This window comes from Lygodium microphyllum, chromosome 20, assembly GCF_053477565.2.
Source record: "Lygodium microphyllum isolate KBCC chromosome 20, Lygodium_microphyllum_v1.1.10, whole genome shotgun sequence".
NCBI classification, from domain to species: domain Eukaryota; kingdom Viridiplantae; phylum Streptophyta; class Polypodiopsida; order Schizaeales; family Lygodiaceae; genus Lygodium; species Lygodium microphyllum.
This window is the reverse complement of record NC_141154.1, coordinates 109,049,804-109,074,713: the sequence shown is the minus strand read 5'-3', so window position 1 is coordinate 109,074,713 and position 24,910 is coordinate 109,049,804. Positions and strand designations below refer to the sequence as shown.

Here is a 24,910-nt window from a genome sequence, read left to right as displayed (position 1 = left end):
AGAGAGAGAGAGAGAGAGAGAGAGAGAGAGAGAGAGAGAGAGAGAGAGAGAGAGAGAGAGAGAGAGAGAGAGAGAGAGAGAGAGAGAGAGAGAGAGAGATCACTAATCTTAACAATAGTTGTCAAAAACTACCCAATAGACCAACATGCAATCAAAATACCAACAAAGAGTAACATAATAAAGTAAACTATACCTAGCAAACCTCTCTCTCTCTCTCTCTCTCTCTCTCTCTCTCTCTCTCTCTCTCTCTCTCTCTCTCTAAAACCTAATGGCAAAACTAATAACAATAAACATAAACTTATTAACATATATACACAATCTTACTAATAATAACATAAACCTACTAACACTAACTTGCACACATAAAGTAATAAATAATTAATAAACTAATAACGAATAATAAACTTCTAACCAAGTAATAAATAATAAACCAATAAATAACAAATAAACTAACAACTAAACTAAGCTAAAGATTAAACCAACTAAACTATAAATCATTACTCACTCACCACATCTCTCTCTCTCTCTCTCTCCCCACCAAAATATTATCATCCTCTCTCTCTCTCTCTCTCTCTAACTAACCTCTTACCATCCCTCTCTCTCTCTCTCTCCTACCAAAATATTCTCACCCCCTCCCTCTCTCTCTCTCTCTCTCCCTCTCTCTTTAACTAACGACCTCCCCCTCTCTCTCTAACTAACCTCTAAGCACCTCTCTCTCTCTCTCTCTCTCTCTCTCTCTCTCTGTCTCTGTCTCTCTCTCCCCTTTCTCTTTAACTAACCATCTCCCCCTCTCTCTCTAACTAACCTCTAAGCACCTCTCTCTCTCTCTCTCTCTCTCTCTCTCTCTCTCTCTCTCTCTCTCTCTAACTAACCACCTCCCCCTCCTCTCTAACTAACCTCTAAGCACCTCTCTCTCTCTCTCTCTCTCTCTCTCTCCATCCACCAAAATATTCTTACCCCCTCTCTCTCTCCAACCAACCTCACCATCCCTCTCTCTCTCTCTCTGTCCCCCCACCAAAACATTCTCTCTCTATACTCTCTCACTACTTCCCTCTCTCTCTCTCTCACCACCTCCCTCCCTTCCTCTCTCTCACCATCTCTCTCTCTCTCTCTCACCATCTCTCTCTCTCTCTTCAACTAACCTCTCTCTCTCTCTCTCTCTCTCTCACCACCCCCATCTCTCTCTCATCACCTCTCTCTCTCTCCCTCTCTCTCTCTCCACATTGTGGTGCAAGTTGCCCTATTAACTAGCACAAGACTAGCTCTTGGTGATGACTTGGTGACTCTTGGCGACAATGAGCCCTCTCTCTTTCTCTCTCTCTTCCCACATGTAAGAACTGAACCTCTTTCTTTCTTCCCCTTGCACATTCTCCTTTGATGCTTGTGTGCTTGTAGCTCTTGGTGGTGGCTAGTGGCTCTAATGACTCTTGACAGCAACTTGGTAGTAATGAGCATTCCTACTCCATCGTTAGTGTCTAGTAGCATGGGACCTAGTAGGTAATGACTTGGTGGTGGCAACCACACTACCCCTTGTATGTGGTCTTCACTGTCATGCAACACCTTTGAAGATTCAAAAAAGAACGAGGTAGCTACCAACCCAAGGACACGTTGATGTAGAGAGAGAGAGAGAGAGAGAGAGAGAGAGAGAGAGAGAGAGAGAGAGAGAGAGAGAGAGAGAGAGAGAGAGAGAGAGAGTGAGAGAGAGAGAGAGTCACCTACTGATAACTTGTTGATGACCTGTTTCCTATCTCCCTCTACTATGTGCCTTTGCTTCCCCTACTATTCTCCCTCTATTGGATGCATCTACTCCCTCTACTATTTTCTTGATAGCCTTTGTGTTGAGAGAGAGAGAGAGAGAGAGAGAGAGAGAGAGAGAGAGAGAGAGAATGTACCTCTCCCAATCATCACCAATCACCACCTTTCCATTTTTTTTGTTGGCCAATTTAAATCTGCGTTGGTATATGGTTTGGTATGGGAGTCAAGTTTGGGAGTTCTTTGGTGCTTTGGTGCCTTTGAACCTGTAGCTCAAATAATAAAGTAGTATAAATGTAGAGTGCTTTCTCTCCTCTAGCTCTATGATCATTCAAGACTTTCCCTCCTTCACACTCTTAATTTGACATTGTTTTTAATAAATGTAAACTTAGGTATGGGGAAGGTACCTTGGTTATCTATACTTGTGTTACTCATTTATTTACCTATGTTGAACTAGAATCTTAACTTACATGTGTGGCTATGCTAGATTCACCCAACAATATTGCATAATATTTGTTATTCATGATCATGCCACACTTAGGTCATGAGTAGACTTTTTCAATATCTAATAAGTAAAGTTAGCCCCTTCTAATTTGTGGATAGATCTCATCGTACACATTTTTCTTTTTGGAGATATAAGAATATAGAAGCAATCCTCATGAAACAATTTTGAGTTGGAATTAGAATTGGCCACCAAAAAGAAAAAAGAAAATGTGACTTAAAAATTTGGGTGTGTAAATGAATTAACTTTTTTCCCTTTCAAGATGCTGAAATGGACTAATGATAAAATAGAGGTTTAAACCCTCATCTACAGGCATTTAGAGCGGCCACATTATCTCTTTATAGTGACTACACTACTTAGAATATTTTACAAATACTTTCTGATTGCACCATATTTGAGCCCCACTAGCATCAATAATGTGTTACAATATAAGGCAGTTGTTCAACGATTGGTCCTTTTACCCTCGTGTCAAAATGGAGGGTAACTTAGATAACTTGCACAAGTCTCCTTGATCATAAAAGCAAGCCATCGACAGTCAAGATATTTGGACACGCTCCGGGAAGCGTGTACCATGTAGACTTGGGCAGGCAGACCTGCGCGTGTCCCAGCCCTAAAGATGTTGCGTGAAGTGAGAATTAAAGATGTTGCATGTAGTGAGAATGTTCATGCCACCCTTGTCACCTCGATCGCAAATTGTATATTGTGTTGAGAGAGAGGGAGAGAGCATTCTAGATGCTGTTGAGGTGGGGTGCAGTCGTCACTCGCTTCTTTCCTTCAATATGGCCTGCCAGAAGGCTTGGTGAATGTTTGGAATTTGATCAGACGGATTTTGCGCCAAAACCGATCGAAGCCAAGCGCACAACCTTCTGCCATTTCTTGCGCACCTACAATTTCATTTTGTTTTCCATAGAAGCTTCTTCGGTGCCGTCACGTCAGCTTTGCCGTTCCCTTCCAGGGTTACAATATCGCGGATACTAGATGGCAACCATTGACGGCTACGCTCTTTGTCATGCTGTGAGAGAGGCGTCCTCTTTGTTGAGTTTGAAGAGAACATTAGTTTTCTTGTTTGGAAGCATGGCTTCCGAAATTTAGAGCATCAGTTTTTTTGTGCTTTCAGTCTGCACGCAGCGGTAGGACCGTGTGTTCAAGTGTTGCTAGAGAAAGTAGCTCACAATTAGAGACTGTTTTAGTCTTGAAACCGTGTGCACATCAGCCTTGGATCTCCTTTTCGTGAGATTGCTGTCCGATTACCTTGGATATTCTGTTTCTTGAACTTGCAGGAGTCTCGTGTTTGTTCATAGAGGTCTGTTAAACCCTTGGTGCCTTAATGTGGCCTCGAGGGTTAAACATGCTCGCACTCCAATTGGTTGGTTTTGCCACAATTCAAAATGTCGAAGTTGAATGATTTTGTTTCCATTTTGAGTAGGAAATTTTAAGCAGCAGAAGAAGAAGCGGAATTTAAGTGTAAGCTCTATTTGCAGCTTCTGGGGGATGCCTTGAACAGATGTAGACATAGTGACACTCTCTGTAGAGTTACTATAAGCATCAAACATATGGAGAATGACAATCCCGACACTCCTTCGTTGTTTCAGGTTTCAAGTAAGGAATTTGTTAGACGTTTTTTAACATTGACCTTTTCAAGGTTTTGGGACAATTAGTTTCTTGATATTGGCTTCCTTTACAGTCTCCGATACAGGCCCTGGGATTCTTCATGAAGGCTTCTTCAACCACTATCAAGTCTCTGCATCAGCTCACCGGACGCCTATGTGCAATGTTCCATTGTTTTGGGGTGCTAGTCTTAACTATCACATCCTTGTGTGGATAAATGGAGTTGACATAGCTGCATTGGAGCTACCTTGAGAAGGTTTCTGATGTAGCACATCCTGTTAAGTATGGTAAAGCTTGACAACTGTCCTAAAATTGCATTGTAAGAGTGAACAACACATACTCACAAGCTTAGTTGAATGTTGACATTAATGACAGGTATCTCCAAAAATGCCACGTTTTGTAGTGTTTGATTCATTTATCAACTCCATTTGAAAATCATTTAGCGAAGAGGGTGTAACTCATTTGACAGGAAGAGAGAACCAAAATTGCTCTCAATAATTCCAAGCCCTTTTGAGAGAGCAAAAATGTCTGAAGAACTCCAAGCTCTTTTGACTTGGTGGTTTAAAAAGAAGAATCCTCCTCTTGTTCCCTCACATACACCATCACCATAGGTGCTCCCTTACGCATCAGTACTTGCAAATGCAATATCAATGTGACTTGCTCTAGTCAGGCTCCTTAAGGAGCTTTCTTCTTGAATTTGATTAACATAACCCACCCTGCATCTCCTATTAACACTGATTGTGTATTGTGATCCATCATTCCCATGTGATCATACTACCAAGGCTCTCCTATGACCATGTCAACACTCATTAATGGAGCAACCTTTGAGGCTTCAATTGTGGTGAAGCTCTAAATTGGAGAGTAGCTGCATGCACTTGCTCATGAACAAGTTGATTTTAGATTTGTATGATATTCTTGGTAGATGTTTGCAAACATTTGTAGACTTGGAGTATGATATATGGTTTTCAAGCGTGGTATTTTTAAAAGGTTAAAATATTCATAAATGGCTGAAATACAATGCCGTTTTTGGCCCATAATTTTGCATTTGTGAATCCAAATGCAAGAAGAGGACACTACAGTGTCATTGTCACACATGAGGGCAAGTAGAAGTGATGTTCGTGGCCCAAATTTCCTTGGTAAGCATGACACAGATGACAACAATGATGATGATGAGGAGCAAGAGAAGGAGGTGAAGGAAGTGATCTTTTAAAGGTTAGTGGGCATAAAAATGGCCAAGAGGTTATAACTTTGTTCAATAATGATTCTACTTGTCAAAGACTGTGGCTCGACACGATATTTGTTGACCGAATTTATTGTGTACAATATGTGGAGAGACCTATTGTGGATTGTTGGGATCAGGTGGTATCCAATTTGGCTCTTTTGATCCAATAATACTATTAGCTTATGGATTTCCGACTCATGAGTTTTTGAAATGAGCTCAACGTGAGACTATTGGAGACACACTCTTATTCTTTTCAAGGGGTTTTACACACAAAGTCAATGATTATTTCTTACATAGTCTACTCACATACATAAAATACAACAAACTAACCTACCACTTGTTGAATGATAGATTGATTCGAGGTAGTTATAGTGAGAACGCTTACCAAAATTGCTATGTTATATTTGTATGCCTTGTTAAACATTTCTCCATGATCCATATGCGTTGCTCCTTGGTCATGTACTTTCTTCCATTTTCACCATGCAAAGAGAGGAGTTACAGGAAAGCTTGAGGAAAAGAAGCACCACTCATCCCTTCCTCCCTCACTCTTTCAACCACACATCTCACCCTTAACATAACACATCAAGATGGAGTAGAGAATAAGATAAAAAGAGATGATAGCTTCACTCCTTGTCTCTCACTCTCTCACTCTCACACACATTTCCTCTTCCTTACTCTTTCTCAATAGGCAATATAGGAGAAAGATAATACGAGCTTGAATTAGCACACATATAAATAGCTTTTTCCATTCTTTCTCATTTTTTATATACAAGTTTCTAGGTTTAGGGTTTACCCCTTGGGCATCCTATCTAATTTTCTAACACATAACCAATCTTTCCTCATTTGCATACGTTCCATAAGGCCTTTGAGCTTTCATTCCTCTTGAATTAACTAATACTTCCATAACTTTTCAACAAATAATGAATGACTTATTTCATTTGTATCTTAGAAAGTGGATAGTCATTTAAAAATTCCTTGATGACATTCTTATTTATAGTAAGTTGTTGAAGGAACATGTAAAATATTTGTGAACTATTCAAGTGCGAATTTTTTCGCATAGAGGTGTCATATTGTGTTTATGTCATCTCAATTGATGGCATTTGGATTGATCTTGAAAATGTTCGAGTAGTGCTTGATTGGTCTATTCTAGGAATTATAATGTAAGTAAAATATTTTTTCAATTTAGTGGATTTTTAAAGAAATTCGTAAAGGACTATGCTCATATTACTGAATCCTTGATACGTTTGCTTGAGGATATTTAAAGCAAGAAGAAGCATGTTAGTTTGGTGGTTGTTTGGACTAGTGAGCTCAATCAATGCTTTTAAATATTGAAATGACTGGTTATTACTATATTAATATTGTAGATTATTGATCTAAATAAACCATTTGAGGTTCATACGGATATAAGCGACTATGCTTTGGTTACTGTCCTTTATCAAGATGGTCGACCTATTGTATTCGAAAGCTGTAAGCACACCGATATCTAAACATGGTATACCACCTAAGAGAATGAATTATTGATGTTCATCCATGCACTCAATGGCGTTATTATTTGTATGGCTCTCAGTTTATTATTTGGACAAACCATTCATTAAAATACATTTGTGATTAGCTTGATCTCCGTGGTTGCAATGCAAGATGAGTAGAGCTTATACAAGAGTTTGACTTTGAAATTTACTTTAGAAAGAGCGCAATTAATGTTATTGTCAATGCTCTTAGTCAAATTTTTGAAGTTAATGCTTTATCCTTCTCCAAAATTTTGATTGATTTTTATCTTTATTTCAAAGGGCGTTGCCAAAATGATGTTCACTTTTAGTAAGATGAAGCAACTAGTTGAAGAGGGACCTTGTAGACTAGGGAGCTTTGGCGTCTTGGACACCCGAAAGTTCGCTATTGAGAGAGAGAGAATAGAAAAATATTCCATTCGTAATGATTGTTTTTTAAACAAGGGAAAGTGTGCGTGCTTAATGATCAGGATATCTATAAGAAATTTTTTTACGTGTTAAGATATGCTGAGCATTGGACACCTTAGTATACATCAAACTTTGGCTTTGTTTACTTGCTACTTTTATTGGCCACATATTAAGATTGTGGGTGAGTCTTATGTGCGTGAGCGCTTGTAGTGTCAGCTTAATAAAGTTGAATGGCACAGATAGACATGGACGTTGCACATTTACAAATTCCCAATAGAAAGTGAAGTAGCATTTCTATGGATTTTGTAGTAGGAATGCCCCGTACAAATTGAGAGCATGATGGAACTAGGTTGTGGTTGACCGATTGAAAAAAATAGGTCAATTCATTTCTACAAAGATGACGATGAAGAGCCACGAGTTGGCTAGTCTCTTTGCCAAATATCTTTATAGACTTTATGGTTTGCTCGATGAAATAGTTATTGACCAGGATTCTAAGTTCGTTGGCCATTTTTGGCAAACATTTTTCAAAAAATTGGAAACTCGATTATCCATGTTGACCTTAGAACATCCTTGAAACATCTTGAATTGATAGATAAACTAAACAGACAAATCAAACCATAGAGAATATGCTATATGTATATGTCTCCTATAGGTAGGTAATCTCATTGGGAGTGTTATCTTTCTTAGATTGAGTTTGCTTATAACAATTCTAAGCATTCGGCTATGGGTTATAGCCCATGTATGCTTATGTACGGTTATGAGTCAAAACCACCGATTACCATTTTATTGATGGGGTGAAAATGCAATCTATAGTTGACTTCCTGTATGATATGTAGGAGATGTTAACGATTGCTAGAGAAAGCATTAAAACGGCCTAGGATTGTGCTACATTTTATGCTAACCAACTCTTAAAGTTCCAAAGAACTTTGATTCAATAACTACTGGTAAGTGCTAAAATTTCTTCAAAGTATTGTGGTGCTTTACAGATTACCAACAAGATAAGTAACATGTTTTATGAGCTGGATTATACTTTATGCTAATTGTTGATGATTTTAGCATGATGACATGGGTGTACCTCTTGGAGTTGAAGTCCGATTCATTCTTACACTTTAAGGATTGATTAATCTTTGATGAAAAAAGGTTTGATAGGAATTTCAAGACTCTACGTTTTGACAATGGTAGGGAGTTTGTCTCCAACAAGAGCTGGCTAGGTTTTATGTAGATAGTGATATTCATTAGGAGTTTGCAAATATGAACACACCTCAGGGGAATTGCATATTGGAGCGGAAGAATCATAGTGCGATCAAGATGGAATAGACTATGATGGAGCATCGATAGATACCCCAGTGTGTATGGGTTGAAGCAGTAGCCACCACTGTCCACGTCCTTAATCAATTACCTACATCTGCCATAGTTGACATGACACCTTTTGAGGCTTACTTTGATCGAAAGTTAAATGTGTCATATTTGAGGGTGTTTGAGTGTGTTGCTTGTGTTCACATCTGAAAGGAACAAAGGGATAAGTTTGAGCTAGCTTTAAAACGATAGTTGTTTGTGGGTTAGAGCTTCACAAGGATATATGCTTTATGATTTTGTTTCATGGGAGGTATATACGAGTTTGAGATGTTCGGTTTGTGGAGTTTGCAGATGTAGAAGGGGGTGCTAAGCATCCAGTACTTGCAGATCTGGCCTTGGAAGCCTATGTCCCTTGAGGCTCCACCATTAGTGGAGGAGGAGATGGCTTCACCACCAGATTCACCCATTGAGTTGGGACCCGTGGATGTCCTGGAGACTTTATCAAAGGTAGAGTAGCAAGGGGAGTATTGGCCTTCTCCTTGTTGTGCACGTAATATACTTTATGATGCAGGGATTGAGGAGATCCTGAGGATTGGTAGTTGTAGGATGGCCCACAATGATATTGGAGAAACTAGGTACATTCCACCGAGCTTGTTTGTACTAACTATTGTTTGATGTCTTTTGCCATATAGGGTAGGGAGTTCAAATTCGTGAGGGAGGCTTTGCAATTATAGCATTGGAAGAAGTCTATAGAGTAGGAGTTGGAGGCTATTGAGAAAAATGACACTTGGGATCTTATGCCATGGCCCATTCATAGGAAGATAGTTGGAGTCAAGTGGTGTTGAGAAATAGACAAATGATGTATGCTCCAAGAAGAGAGGTCCTGAATCCCATATGCACAGTGAGGAGAGTGGACAACCCAACTTCTATAAAGCATTGTACTTGACCATCACTTTTACAATGATGAATTCTGACTCCAAGCTTCCATCTTGGAACCTAATTCACTTGTGTAACAATTGTTTGCTCATTGTCCATGTCAACATGAAATTAGTTTTTACCTTCCAACCTCCGTAGCTCCTGCTATGCTCTAGATCCAACATTTTCACATGGTATTAAAGCTCAGCTGAGCATGGCATAACTCTCCTCTCTGCTCTCTCAGTCCCTCTTAACCTTAGGTCATCTCAGATCTAGCTCATGGTTCCATTTCTCGCTTCCATCTCCACTTGACCTTGTGGTGGCCATAGCCAAAACAGCACCTACCTGACTTTGAGCTTCTGGATCTCTCAAACCAGAGCATATCTCTTCAAGCTCTCGCTTGGAAATCTATTCCTTGACTCCCTAGGTAACTTTCTATCACTTCAAACACTGGCATTACCCTTGGCTATAGCTCAACATTGACGAAATTTGAGTTCGCTATTGAAACTGTACTTGTTGGCATTTATACGGTGGCCTGCTCCTCCTGCATGTAGCGCGATACTCGCTGTCACCATAGGGCAACTGAAGCTCTACCTCTAAGCTTTCTCCAGCTTCGAGGGTTCCCTAAATGATCTCTTGTATGAGGTGAAATCTGAGAAAAACCAGTCAGGTATAGAAACCCTAACTGTGGACTCCATAGCCACTCAAGCTTCAAGCTCATCTTTCCTACATTTTCTCACTCTTGCCACTTGAACCAAGTTCCTACCACTGAGATCTGTAATTTCCAGCAAAGCATCTCGCTAAATCAACAAGCAAGAAGTAGATCAAGCATCAACATCCAACATTGAGCTCCAAGATAGTATCCTTTTATTACTCATGCAGTGTTGTTAAACACTAATCACCTTGTGTCTCTTGACACATTGAAGTACAACTCTTTTGCTGGCTGATTTGCTGCTGATAAAAAATGGCAGAGCTTGAACAAGTAGCAAAGTTCAATGGAGAAGGTTTCCATGCCTGGAAGGAAAAGACCATGTACCACCTCATGAGGAAAGACCTCTGGGATCTCTTTGAAGATAATGAAGGTGATGTAGATGGTGGGAAAGAAGATTCAGAAAGTGGGATCCTTGCAATAGCCTCACCAAAAACCAAAGAATGGAAGAAGATGAATAACAAGGCACTAGGCATCATTGCTTGGGGACTAAGTGATAATATGTTACATCATATCTTTGGCATCAGATATGCTAGAACTGCTTGGGAGGAACTTGACAAGATCTTTGGTACCCAAGCAAAGAATTCAAAGGTAAATAACTCATGCAGTTTTATAAACTGGATATAAAAGATAGTGCTTCCATGACCATACATATTAACAAGTTCAAGAGCCTAAAAACCAAGCTTGCAACTCTTAAAAAGAATATTGATGAAGATCAAGCAATAGCTATACTACTTGCAAGTGTAAATAAGGATCCATACGAGAATCTTATATCCATCCTAAGTAATGTTTCAAGTCTCTCACTTAAAGATATTGAGCACTCACTACTTAATGGAGAAAGCAAAGTTAAAGATATTGAGAATCTTGTGTCCATCCTAAGTAATGTTTCAAGTCTCTCACTTAAAGATATTGAGCACTCACTACTTAATGGAGAAAGTAAAGTCAAAAGCAAGGATGCAAAGGAACACACCACTAACAACAGTCTCTTGTACACCAAGGGCACTTATGGAGCAAAAGGTTGTGGTCGAGGACTCAACACCAATAACAATAAGGATCGGATTATATGTCATTACTGTGGCAAGACTGGCCATATAGCTAGTGACTGTTTCCACAAGAAAAGAGCACAGCAAATGCAGAATGATCACCACTTGAACCGGTTCATGAATAAAGAAGAATAAGAAGATGCTTTTGCTACCATCAATAACTCTGACAGATTGTTCTAAAGAAATTTCATTGTATCTTTTATATGTTTTTCCATAGTGGATCTCTATTTTTCCCTTAGTGGATTTGCTTTGTAAAAACCCTTGCCAAAGATGTAAAGTTTCAAGCTTTAACTTGACTAGGTTGCCTATAAGCTAGTCTCCCAAGCCATGTCATCATATAGAGGGGGGCAAAAGCCAACAAGTGTAGGAACTCATCATTTGAGGGGGGGTGTTGAGAAATAGATAAATGATGTATGCTCTAGGAAGAGATGTCTTGAATCCCATATGCACAGTGAGGAGAGTGGAACAACTTAACTTCTATAAAGCATTGTACTTGACTATCACTTTCACAATGATGAATTCAATATCATGATACTTTCCTCTTTCAGTTAGTGTCATTGTTATTGTTAGTCTAATACACAAGATCGTCTTTATGAGTCCAAGCTTCTAGCTTGGAACCTAATTCACTTGTGTAATAGTTGTCTACTCATCGTCCATGTCAACATGAATTTAGTCTTCATCTTCCAACTTTCATAGCTCCTGCCATGCTCTAGATCCAACATTTTTACAAGTGGGTCTTTAAGACCAAGTACCATAGTGATGGCACTTTGGATAAGCACAAGGTGCGGCCCGTTGCTAAGGGATTTGTGCAATGGCTAGGAGTGGATTTCTATGACGCCTTTTCACCTACAGCTCCGATGGCTATCATTAGGGCAATTCTTGCCTTAGCCAGCCATAGAAGATGGCCGGTTTATTAACTTGATGTGAATTTGCTTTCGTTAATGGTGATTTAAAGGAGGGGATCTATGTTTATTAGCCTCTTGGTTTTTCCTCATCAATGGCAAGTATGGATGTTTCTCTATTGATCCCCAATTGTATGCCCACACCTTAGATGGAGGGTACTTGTTGTTCATGCTTTATGTGGATGATCTCATTTTGACAGTGACCATGCATAGAAGGTCAATGTAAAGAAAATACCCTAACACAGAAGCATAAACAAAAACCGTACGACAAAGCACAGACTGATAAAAGAACACAGTTAGGGTTAGGGTTAGGGTAACTCAGAGACAATGAACACGGTGAATAAATGAAATGATATGACTACTAATAATACGATGCTCATGCAGCAAACACACTATGCAGTGAATGAATACTAAACCTCAAACTCCTGTATCTCAAGGATCAGGGCAAGGGTAGTGAGCTGGAGAGTGTGTCGTACTTCGAACAGATCCTGGATCGCAGCAAGGCAGCCTCCGGATGTCGAACACCAGCAAATGCAGCAATGTGAGCTGGATCTGATACCAGACTGCAGTCTAGAGAGAGAGTGTGCAAAAAACGCAGGTTGTGGAGGAAGGTAGACAGCAAATGCAGGCAGTAGAGGGAGGTAGATAGCAAACGCAGGTAGTGTGGAGGTTGGTGACAGCTGTGGAGAGAGAAAAACTGTTAGGCGCAACAGGTAGAGAGAGAAAACTGCCAAACGACAGCTGACAGGTGAGAGAAAGACTGCAGCGACTGCAGCAGGAGAGAGAAAACTGTCAGCGTGGCAGTTGGGGCCTGCAAACGCAGCAGTTTGCTGACGTGGCAGGTTGTACGACAGCAGTGCAAATGATCAACAGTTTTGCCAGGCAGAAACAGCAGCAATCAACGTGTGGAGGGCTGGAAACAGGTGCCTGACTGTAGGGAATAGTGCTGGACAGCAAGGGCTGAGATGTCCTCCGCGAACGGGGTGTGGGCAGCAAGCTAATAACACTTGAAACCTGCAAAAACGAGATTAAGGAAAGAGTGGAAGGCTGACTGTCAATTTATAGAAAATTAGAGTTACAGATCCTCTTCCACTTAACTCTCTCGATCCGCTCCCCGTTTTAGGGTTTTGGCTAAAATAAGCCTAAAATAAGCATGTTTTGGGGCTATTTAAGTGGCTAAGAGCAATTCTTAGCATAATACCCCCTCTCAGGCCCAAAATAGGGCGAGAAAAGTAGGCTAGCCTAAATTCTGATTTACCTTAAGGCGTCCTATCCCAAAGCAGCCAAGGCATCGGACAAAGGGTGCACGTCGGCTGCCCAGTGGCCTACCAAGACTACAAAGGCGATGGTTATCTTACCAAGGGAGCCCAAGTGATCACCCCAGAGAGGCCAGGGCATCGGACCAAGGGTGCTCGGTAGCTGCCCAAGGGCCTATCAAGTCCTACAAAGGCGGATTGAATCAATGGACTTTAAAAAAAAAAAGTTTTGAAAATACATAAGTAATATAGGGGCAGCGGCCGATTAAGTGATAAATAGGAAAAGATAAAGAGAGTTTTAAACGCAAGTCAAGCACAAAACTAGCAAGCCAATCCTTGGCACTGACTAGGAGAAGTGTCTAAGGATGATAAAAAGTGGGTGTATGTGCCAATCATGTGGTGAAGATATGGTAGAACAAAGCTAAAAGCTGATGGGACTTTAAACATGTAGAAGGCTCGCCTTGTAGTGTAAGGGTTTTGGCAAAAGCACGACATTGATTATGAAGAGACCTTTGCTCCTACTGCACGGTTGACTTCCTTTCGGTTGCTACTCGCGCTCACCGCTCACCACGGCTGGCTGATACATCAGATGGATGTCAAGAGTGCCTTCCTGAACGGATACTTGGAGGAGGAAGTCTATGTGGAGCAGGCACCGGGCTTTTCTTCAGGGAATGCTAGGGATTAGGTATTCTGCTTGCAGAAAGCTCTTTATGGGCTGAAGCAAGCGCCGTGGTGTTGGTTCCATAGAATGGATGAGTTCTTACAGACTCATGGATTCCATTCTACCCCTTATGACCCGAACTTATATGTTCGATCCACACCAGAGGGGGTTAGCTATATCCTGCTATACGTTGATGACTTACTCATCACAGGTTCAGATTCTGCTACCATAGCGGAAATTAAGGCTAAGCTTAAAGCTACATTTGAAATGATAGACCTTGGTTTGTTGTGCTAGTTTTTGGGGATGGAGGTAGTTCGTTCTGGAGGATGTATTTTTGTGTCACAGGAGAAGTACGCACTTCAACTTGTGGAACAATACACTTCGGATCAAACACGGCCAGTGGCCACGCCTCTTGATCCTACTGTCCACTTGTCGAAGGATTCCCTAGGACAACCCTTCGATGCACACACCTATCATTCTGTTGTCGGAGAACTTCTTTGGTTAATTTACACTAGGCCAGATTTAGCTTACTCAGTTAGCATACTCAGTCAATATTTCACAGCACCTAGGATGTTACATTGGATTGCATGTCTTCGTGTGTTGTGTTATTTACAGTGTTCTTATTCTTATGGCTTGACATATGGTTTTGGTTTATGTTTGCAGGGGTACATTGATTCTGATTGGGTAGGAGATCCTGACACCTGGCGTTCCCATGGTGGCTACCTCTTTACTTGGTCCAGCCGTAAGCAAGAGACGGTGGCGGCTTCCTCAGCCGAGGCTGAGTACCGGGCTCTCTTCGATGGCACCACCGAGGCCATCTGTCTGAGGAGTTTACTAGCGGCACTTCATTTTCCTTGTGTCTCTCCCACAATTGTCTACTGCAACAACCAAAGTGCCATTGCCCTTGCGGGCAATCCGATCATCACACCATGGGAGAGGGGGTATTGAGAAACCCTTCACCCCTCACCCGCAGTTTGTGTTTTTTGCATTTCTGCGTTTTGCGTTTAGGGTTTGCAGCCCCAAAAAGGGGCCCCGTCCTAGATTGACTGTGCCTAATTATAGGCCACTCTCTTATTCATTCCTTATGACTGATTCATTCAGTCTATTACCTCTTCTCTCCAGCCTCTCCACTACCCTCTTAGACCTTTAGGAGGACATTGCAGTTCGTGGTTTATGGCTGTCTTCATCATCTTCCTTGTGCTACGACACCCTTGTTCCCTTGTATCACATTCACTCCATGATTCAGGTCTTCATCATTCCATTCATCAGAGTTTTTTCTCTCTTCTCTTCTCTTCTCCATGTTTGCCGAGTTCACTCCGTGTTCCTCCCCGCCAACCCTACTGTCTCGTTGGTACGCCATCTTCTGACACTGCCTGCATTTGCTGTCTACCTCCCTCTACTGCCTGTGTTTGCTGTTTACCTCCCTCCACAGCCTGTGTTTTTTGCACACACTCTCTCTCGACTACAGTCTGCATCAGATCCAGCTCACATTGCTGCGTTTGTTGGTGTTTGACATCCGGAGGCTGCCTTGCTGCGATTCGGGATCTGTTCGGAGTACGACACTCTCTCCAACTCATTGCCCTTGCCTTGATCCTTGAGATACAGGAGTTTGAGGTTCAGTATTCATTCACTGCATAGTGTGCTTGCTGCATGAGCATCGTATTATTATTAGTCATATCATTTCATTTATTCACTGTGTTCATTGTCTCTGAGTTACCCTAACCCTAACCCTAACTGTGTTCTTTTATCAGTCTATGCTTTGTCGTACGGTTTTTGTTTATGCTTGTGTGTTAGGGTATTTTCTTTATCAGAGCAAGGGTAATGAGCTAGAGAGTGTGTCGTACTCCGAACAGATCCCGAATCGCAGCAAGGCAGCCTCCGGATTTCGAACACCAGCAAACGCAACAATGTGAGCTAGAGCTGATACAGACTGCAGTCTAGAGAGTGTGCAGAAAACGCAGGCTATGGAGGGAGGTAGACAGCAAATGCAGGCAGTAGAGGGAGGCAGACAGCAAATGCAAGTAGTGTGGAGGTTGGTGACAGCTGTGGAGAGAGAAAAACTGTTAGGCGCAGCAGGTAGAGAGAGAAAACTGCCAAACGACAGCTAACAGGTGAGAGAAAGACTGCAACGACTGCAGCAGGAGAGAGAAAACTGTCAAGGCGGCAGCTGGGGCCTGCAAATGCAGCAGTTTGCTAACGTAGCAGGCTGTACAACAGCAGTGCAGATGATCAGTAGTCAGTCGCCAGGCAGAAATAGCAGCAATCAGTGTGTGGAGGGCTGGAAACAGGCGCGTGACTATAGGGAATGGTGCTGGACAGCAAGGGTTGAGATGTCCTCTGCAAACGGGGTGTGGGTAGCAAGTTGATAACACCTGAAACCTGCAAAAACGAGATTAAGGAAAGAGCAGAGGGCTGATTGCCAATTTATAGAAAATTAGGGTTCTAGATCCTCTCCCGCTTAACTCTCTTGATCTTCTCCCCGTTTTAGGGTTTTGGCTAAAATAAGCCTAAGATAGGCATGTTTTGGGGCTGTTTAAGTGGCTAAGAGCAATTCGTAACACAACAAGGAGGCATTACATGAGATGCTAGAGATGATGGATATGGGACTTCTTCCAACAGTGGTACGTGTAGGAGCATTTTACCACTTTTTAGATGGAGGATTGTAAGACTATTTCTACTCCCATAGATCGGAATTGGAAGGCTGCGGCCCATGTAGATTCTCCGCCAATACATGCTATCCACTACAGACACTTATTTGGATCATTGATATGGCTCCTAAATACTCAAATTGGTTTTTGTTTTCTTGTAGGTTTGCTTGCAGGGTTCATGGGTGAACCCAAGCTGGTCCATTGGAAGGCTACTATGTGGATTTTGTAGTTCCTAAGGGGGACCTCAACCTAGGTATTTATTATCAAGCAGGAACAAGAGATTTAGCCTTTGTTCTACAAGGTTGGAACTTGGGCTGGCGATGTTGACCGTAGGAGGTCAAGTGTAGGATACAGATCCTTGAGCCTCATGCCACATCCAGGATCTGAGAAGGGGTGTTTGAAATTCAGTTATTGCCTGGATAGGCACAGGCAGTGTACAGTTGTACAGTTATTACTCTTGGGAAGATCTATGCATTTCCTCAATCAGGTCGGACAGTTCCATGCAGTCGCCAGCTGACCTCTAGCAGTTCTGGGCAGTCGTGCAGGTGTGCAATAGTTGGACAGTGCCATGTGGCATGCTGGCAGCACTTTTGCTGCATTTTATGTATTTATTTATTGTTATTTGCAGCAGTCGGTCAGTTTTTGGCTGGCCGACCTGCAGATTTTATTATTTTATTTCTGCCTATGTATTGGCTGGCCTGTCATGGTCATTCTCACTTGTCTTTTCAAGTGGAGTGAGATTGTTTGGTGGAGATACACTAGACAGCCTGTTCTACATGTCTGCCCTTCTTTATTTTAGCATTCATTCACTGCAGATTTCTGTGTTCTACTGTCTCTTTCTCTCTTCCTCTTCTCTGTGTGTTCTTTTTTTCTCAGTCTGGCTGACAGAGAATGAAGTTTGTTTGGAAAGATAGAGAGATATGAGAGTTTAGAGGTTAAAGAGTACGAGAGAGGAAACCAGAGTATAACAGATGTAATTTGCATATAACAGAAACAATCTGCATTTAATGCAGAACCAGGCCGTTTGAAAAAAATGATTCAGGGGGGCAGCTTAGGGGCTTGCTTCCTCTCAAAGTTAAAGGTTCAAATTGAAACCATGAAAGAGAGATCAAAAGTATTAAATGAAAGGGCAATTGCATTTAGGCGAAGTTGTCAATCCAGGTGTCATATAGAAAAGAAGATTCAAGACTTTTAAGACTGTGTTCTCATCCTGCCATACAGCCCCCAAATCACCACAGGCTATGCTACGTGGACTATACACGTTCAGGCTCCCCTCTTCCCCCCACACGGGGGCACCATGGATGCCCAACTGAACGCAAACGGGCTGCCTCAACGGCAATCCGTTCCAGGCCGCCGCCCTCCAACTTCCATCTCTCTCTCTCTTTCTCTTTCTTGACTGGACCTTTGTCTCTCTCTTCCTCTTCAACTGATCACTGCCGATGCCACATGACTGATCATAGCCAGTGCCTTCATTCTTTCTCACATCATGGCTGTCTCATGGCAGTCAAGGACAATCATACTCTTCTTTTCTCCAAACATTATGTGCACTTTCTCTCTCCTCAACATCATTTACTTGGATTTCTCTTTTCCCAATATCAAAATTATCTGATGTACTAAGGCTAACATTAAACGTTGATCAATAACAATGTTAACATAAATATTAATCATAACATTAATATAAACAGTAAGGGTTAAGAACCACATTAAAATTTAATGTTACATTACCATTAAAATTAATGATAACATCAGGTCAGTGTGATTAAGAGAGAAATTTCGATGCTCAAACAAATTGAGATTTTGACCACTAATGACAGTCCACCATAGCCTTGGAGTGGTAACATCTTAGGCTCCCTCATCAATGCAACCGAAAACTTCATGCACATGAATCATGCCAACACAAAAACGTGAGCATGAGTACTAGACAAGAAACGTACCTTGTCAAACCCACCACCCGCAACACATGCCTCCTATGCACACCCCTCCTACTAGTAGTATCCCATACCACCCTAAATGAGACAAAAGCGTACTTGGCAAGTGGAAGTCATCGGATCTCATACCCAATTGTAAGTTGATGCTTTGTGCCAAATGAAATGTTCCCCTTGGATCCAACTTGCCTACGAGACATGACACAAGCCACATTCGTGAATATAAGGGACTGGACATCAAACTCTCATCCTAGCCATAGAGCCAAATGCACTCACCCTCGAGCCTAGGAGCTAGCAACACTTCAAATTTTGGGTCATGACCACATCCCGAGGGTTGGTGTCCCATACCACCAACTCACACCATCTCAGTGTACGGATGTATTGGCCAATGGGCTAAGAGTTCAAGAGTGGTGATCACACAATTATGTGAACAAGAGGGCCTTGATTCCTATAAATAGGACTCAGCTGCCTTAACCTTGAAGTGTACTTAGTGCATACACACTAAGTCACTTCATAATCATTGTGACCAATTCTATTAGCATCCACTTAGATGTTCTAAGGATATAATGGAGACACTGGATTTACTAGAGGAGGCCCCTTTAGAGAGTATGATGGGATTTAGGAGCGTGGGTTTGAAGGGGTGTAGTCCTTGATAGGCTAGGCAACATGTCCTTAGGATACACTGCAAGGCTAAAGAGAAGACTTTAGATGAGCAGGATCAAAGCGCGACCATTAGCCACTTTCCATTGGTATAGACAAGGCATCTCAAATCATTTCTTGTCAAACTTTTGGAGAAAACTAGATGAAAAATTTAGATTAGATGACAACTTTAGCCTCTTCCTATGGCTATTAGCTCACAGGAGCTTAGTAGTTGGTACATGGCTTGGATATGGTAGTGTACTTGTGGCATGTGCAAGATGTGGTGAGCCAAAGGAGATGCAAAGGCACTGCTTATGGGATTGTTCTACAATCTTGGATATATAAAGGATAGTCCTCAAGATGGTATTTCATGGCACAACAAAGACCATAGTTGTGACTTGGGGGGTTGTAGTTTGGGTCACAAAAGAAGGCTCAACATGGGTATAAGGATTTTCAAGGGAGCCACTCCTTTCTCATCATTGGTTAGCATCTGAGGAGGATTCACACCATTGCAGATTGCTCACAAGCACAATGGACCTGGGGACATTGCCATAGATGAGAGTTGATTGCTAGTATTATTTCTTGGTACATTTGGACTGCAAGGTACATCCATACAATAGAACTCTATGATGCCTTCACTCTATAGAGACTATTTCAAGGTTTTGGAGAGAGATCATCCATACTCTACTTGGGAGATGAGAGAGGTTGTAGGTGTGAGAGCGCAAAACGGGAGAACACGAACACAGAGGAGGAGAGAGAGAGAACAGAAAATGACGGAAGAAAATCTGCACTGACTGTAATGAATGCTGAATACAAAACTGTGGACTGATCAGTCCCTGCACGCAGCCCGAAGCGTCAGTGAGGGAACCAGATCAGGCTGATGATGACGGTAGCACCGAAGATGGAGGAAGATGACGGAGTCGGAGTGTGCACCTGCCAAAGAAGGAGGGAAGATGATAATACTACTGACTGCCAAGTGGGAAATGGCTATAAATAGCCAAAAAACCCAAAAACTGGCCGACCTGAAATTTGAGGCCATAAATATGTCCGACCAACATTTAATGCTGATCCGACCAGCATTTAATGCTGGTAAAAATGCCAGAAATGCTCAGAAAAATCCCGGAAAGGGTGGACAATGTCCGGCGGGTGAAGCAGGCTGAAGAATGCAAAAACTGCCCCGGGAAATGCACATAAAATCCCAACTGGAGAAGAAAATGCACTGAAATGCAATAAACTGAGTGCTCTAGAATGAGCTACCTCCTCCGTCAAAACAAGTGATAGACAAGTCAGAGCTCCTAAAGTCCTCATCTGACTCAGACTGAGGCTCACGGGCAGGAGATGACAAGGCATGACAAACATGACTGCTAACACCCCCTCTCAGATCCTGGATGTGGCAGAAGGCCAAGGGAGAAACGGATCCTGGGGTGGCAAGAGGAATGCCAAGGTCGATGAAGTCCGTTGATGTAGATTGCTACTGAAGGAGCTCCTCACGATCCTGGGAATCCCCCTCTAAAACACTAGGGGCCAGGGAATCCACAGCCGCATCACCGAGAGCGTCCCCCTCTGAAAGGTATGGGAGGTACGAGGGAACCACCGGAGGAGAGGGTGGGGGATGGGAAGGAACCTGTGGAATAGAAGGTGCACAAGCGGGAACGGGTGTAGCAATAGACTGCTCGGAGGACCCTGCATCAAAGAAGGGGAATGGAGCCTGTAAAGCCCGCTCTCCTGCCAACCTGTAGATAAGATAGCTTCTGTAAAAGAATCCTCAATAACAACGGCATGCTCGGTGAAGATCACTCGTGTGCCAAGCCTCGTAAAGCCATAAACTGAGAGGAGGGGAAGGCCCAAATCCGGAACATGTAGGGCCTGTGAAAAGGAGCTCGAAGGTCGGTCGGTAAACAAAGGCAATGTGCCAACACTACTAATAGGCACCGATAAAATGTCACCAACAGTGACTGAACCCTCTGATGGACGTAGATCCTGTAACAAATCACCTCGGGGAGTCATATGACTCGAAGCACCACTGTCCACTAACAAAGGCTGCGCAGAAGACACTGCAGCCACGGAAGAAGGATCCTCCTCCAAAGCATGGATATGAAGGAACACTGACTCATGGGTAACAATTGGTGTAGAGGTAGAAGAAGGCTCCGATGTAGATCCATTCTTCGCTCCCGGACGAAGGTGAGGGTACTTCTTCCAACATTTCTCCTCTGGATGTGTCCCTTTCCCACAGTGTGGGCACTTCGGTCTCTCTGAATCTAAGTCAGAGCCTGAAGAATTGTCCTTCTTCTTAGCCTTTGACTTCGTCTTCTTCTTCTTTTGTCCTCCCGAACCTGCAACAAAGGCTCTAGTGGAGTTGGATCCACTAGCACTGACCTCTCTGAGTTGCTCGTCATGCTCCAAGACAAGCGGGGATAGCTCCTCCCATAGAAGCTTCTCACGGGTCCTCAATGTAAGAAGGCTGGTGTAGAAGACATCAAACCGAGGCGATGGCAGCTGAGTCAAAAGAATCATAGCCATGTCTTCAGAAGATATCGTCCGACCGAGGGATGCAATCTCATCCCTCATATCTTGTAATCTGTTGATGTGGTCCTTCATGGAAGGGCTATCATCAATAGCGAGCATCCGCAACTTCTTTTCGAGAGATATCCGGTGGGCAAATGTCTTCTGTTGATAGAGAGACGTGAGCTTTCTCCACACGTCTGCTGCAGTCTTCAACCTGTGAACATGAACAAGGACAGAATCCTGCAAACTCAGAAAGAGGAAAGATCTGGCTCTAGAATTAAGCCGATCCCATAATGTTGCACGATCCATAGATGTCCCATTTGCGGGATCCACCTGAGGCCGGGGAATAGGAACAGAAACAAGCTCCCAAAGATCGAAGGAGTCCAAGATACACTCCACCTTGTAGGACCATAGAGAAAAGTTGGAGCCATCCAACCGGTCCTCTTTGGGCAGCTGAGGAAGTACGGGTACCTGTAGAGGGGGTACCAAAAGCTGCACCTTCGGCCCACTGGAAGGGGATTGCCGAGATACATGAATAGTGAAAGGTGAGAAGGATCGAAGCTTGCACGCGAGCTATGGCGGGAGAGCAAGAGTAAGAAAAGAGAGAGACAAGAAATGGGAACTCCAATAGTCACAATGTGTGACCGGGCCTTCCTTTATTCAAACTGTCACTAAAAGAATAAAGAATAAAGTGACGTGACGGGCGTCCGCCACCTGCAGTGTGCAGTGGTGGGTACTGTCAGTGTAGTAATACACGGGGCGGCACGGCGGAGGCGCCTTTACCCCCAACAACCTCCCACTTAAAGGCGAATCTGCCCTAGTGAGAGAGAAAAGAAAAAAAGAAAAGACAGTACAAATGTACATAGGTACAAGGGATGAGGAAAGGTGACATCTCATCCAACGCCCATTAACCTCCTGAGGAAGGCAAGGTGCTCAATAGTGAGGCTCTTCGTGAGTAGATCTGCAGGATTCTCGTCAGTGGAGATCTTGACAAGGTCAACAGACTTGTCCTCCACGACACCACGTATGAAGTGATACCTCACCTCAATGTGTTTCGTCTTCACATGGAAGACCGGATTCTTAGCCAACTGAATGGCACTCATAGAATCCGAATGCAGTGTAGGTGTAGCATCAATCCCAAGGTCAACAACTAGACGGCCTAACCATATGGCCTCCTTGCAAGCTTCAGTGGCTGCAACATACTCGGCCTCAGTGGTAGACAAAGCCTTCTGAACCCTGGACATCCAAGAGACAGCCCCTCCAGCATAGGTGAATACATAGCCAGAAGTGGACTTCCTACTATCTGCATGTCCTGCATAATCGGAGTCAGTGTACCCCACGACCCCTGTATCCTGGCTGCCATAGCAAATACACATATCTGCTGTGCCCTTCAGGTATCTCATGACACCCTTCACGGCATCCCAATGTCTGCTGCCAGGTGTAGCCATATAGCGTGCCACAACACCAACTGCATGCGCAATATCTGGACGAGTGGCTATCATGGCATACATCAAACTGCCCACGGCTGAAGCATAAGGGATCTTGGCCATCTCGGCCCTCTGCTCATCTATCTGCGGACAATCGGCCTGTGATACCTTCACATAAGAAGGTAATGGACAGCCAATAGGCTTTACGTCCTGCATGCGGAAGCGCTCAAGGACTTTATGAATGTACTCCCGCTGTGAGAGATACAAAAGCCCCTGATGCCTATCGCGCTTAATGCGCATCCCAAGTATATGTGAGGCCTGTCCCAAATCCTTCATCTCAAAGCTCTTCTTCAGCTGAGATTTAAGAGCATCTAGCTCATCATGAGCTTTCCCTGCTATCAGCATATCATCAACATAGAGTACCAAGATAAGCAAACTACCATCACTGGCTTTCTTCGTGTAAAGACACGGATCCATAGCACTCCTGCTATAGCCCTGTGACTGCATAAAGGCATCAAACTTATGATACCATTCCCTAGGTGCCTGCTTCAAGCCATACAAGCTCTTCTTCAACTTGCACACTAGGTGCTCCCTGCCAGGTTCTGCAAAGCCCTTAGGCTGATCCATATAGATCTCATCATGCAAGTCCCCATGTAGAAAAGCCGTCTTGACATCCATCTGATATAGATCCAAGTCAAGCTGTGCAACCAAAGCCAAGACTAAGCGCAGGGTGGTCATCTTAACCACAGGAGAGAAGACCTCATCAAAGTCCACACCATGTTCCTGCTTAAAACCCTTTGCTACCAATCTAGCCTTGTATGCCGGCTTGGGGTGTCCAGAGGTACTTTTCAGCTTGTACACCCACTTGCATGGCAAAGCCTTCTTGCCCTTAGGTAAGACAACCAAATCCCAAGTCTCATTCTTATGCAGGGAGTCTATCTCAGACTGCATAGCCCTCTCCCAGGAGTGATTGTCACCCCTGCGCATAGCCTCATCATAAGTGAAAGGCTCTCCTGCATCTGTAACCAAAACATAATGCATAGAGGGCTGAAATTTGTCAGGTGGACGTCTGTCTCTAGCAGACCGTCTCACCGCAGGCTCTGCTGCCTGTCTAACTGCCTGTCCAACACCCTGGCCCTGTGGAGGAACTGCTGCAGGCTGTACTACTGGCTGTGCTGGAGCTCTAGGCTCCTCCTGAAAGATCACTCTGCGGATCTCAACCACCTTCTCAGGCTGCATGTGCATCTTGTCTTCATGGAAGACGACATCATGGCTGCGTACTATTTTCCGCGCCTGCGGATCTCATAGGCGATAGCCCATCTCTCCTGACTCACCATAGCCAAGGAATATGCATTTAATGCTCTTTGGATCCAATTTACTCCTCTTGTCCTTGGGCACATGGCAGAATGCCTCACATCCAAAGACACGGAGATGCGCATAAGAGGGTGGCTTACCAGCCCAAACTTCCTCTGCAACCTGGAAATCCAATCCACTGGAAGGCGATCGGTTTATGACATGCACTGCCGTACTAACTGCCTCAGCCCAAAAACTCTGGGGTAGGTTTGCATGGCTAAGCATAGAGCGCACACGCTCCTGAATAGTCCTGTTCATGCGCTCAGCCAAACCATTCTGGGGTGGGGTGTAAGGGGCGGTCAACTGACGCTTAATACCCCTGTCATCACAAAATTGCTCAAAAGCACGTGAGACATATTCTCCCCCATTGTCAATCCTAAGGCATTTCAGCCTATACCCAGTCTGGTTCTCAACAAGAGCAAGCCATCTCTGAAAAACTGCCAAGACATCGGACTTCTGCTTTATGGGATAAGCCCACACTTTCCTAGAAAAATCATCAATGAAGGTAACGAAGTACTTCGCGCCACCCATAGACATGCAAGGCATAGGCCCACAAATATTGGAATGCACCAATGCCAAGGGCTCACTCATGCGTGGCCTACCCGATTTCTTATGCGTAGACCTATTTTGCTTA

General features: G+C 43.3%; 1 protein-coding gene across 6 annotated transcripts in view; it reads left to right on the top strand.

Annotated features, from left to right (window-relative positions):
* Nucleotides 1–2,819: 2,819 nt before the first annotated feature.
* LOC148019245 (type 2 DNA topoisomerase 6 subunit B-like) overlaps nucleotides 2,820–24,910 on the top strand; it is a 148,528-nt gene continuing 126,437 nt past the window's right edge. For all 6 annotated transcript variants that reach the window (XR_015687557.1, XR_015687558.1, XM_087660840.1 and 3 more), the window contains exons 1-3: nucleotides 2,820–3,268; nucleotides 3,736–3,853; nucleotides 3,939–4,043. Coding sequence is in view for 4 of the 6 variants with exons in the window: in XM_087660840.1 (XP_087516966.1) it covers nucleotides 3,233–3,268; nucleotides 3,736–3,853; nucleotides 3,939–4,043 (259 nt within the window). In the remaining 2 variants the exon portion in view is untranslated. The remainder of the gene's footprint in view (nucleotides 3,269–3,735; nucleotides 3,854–3,938; nucleotides 4,044–24,910) is intronic.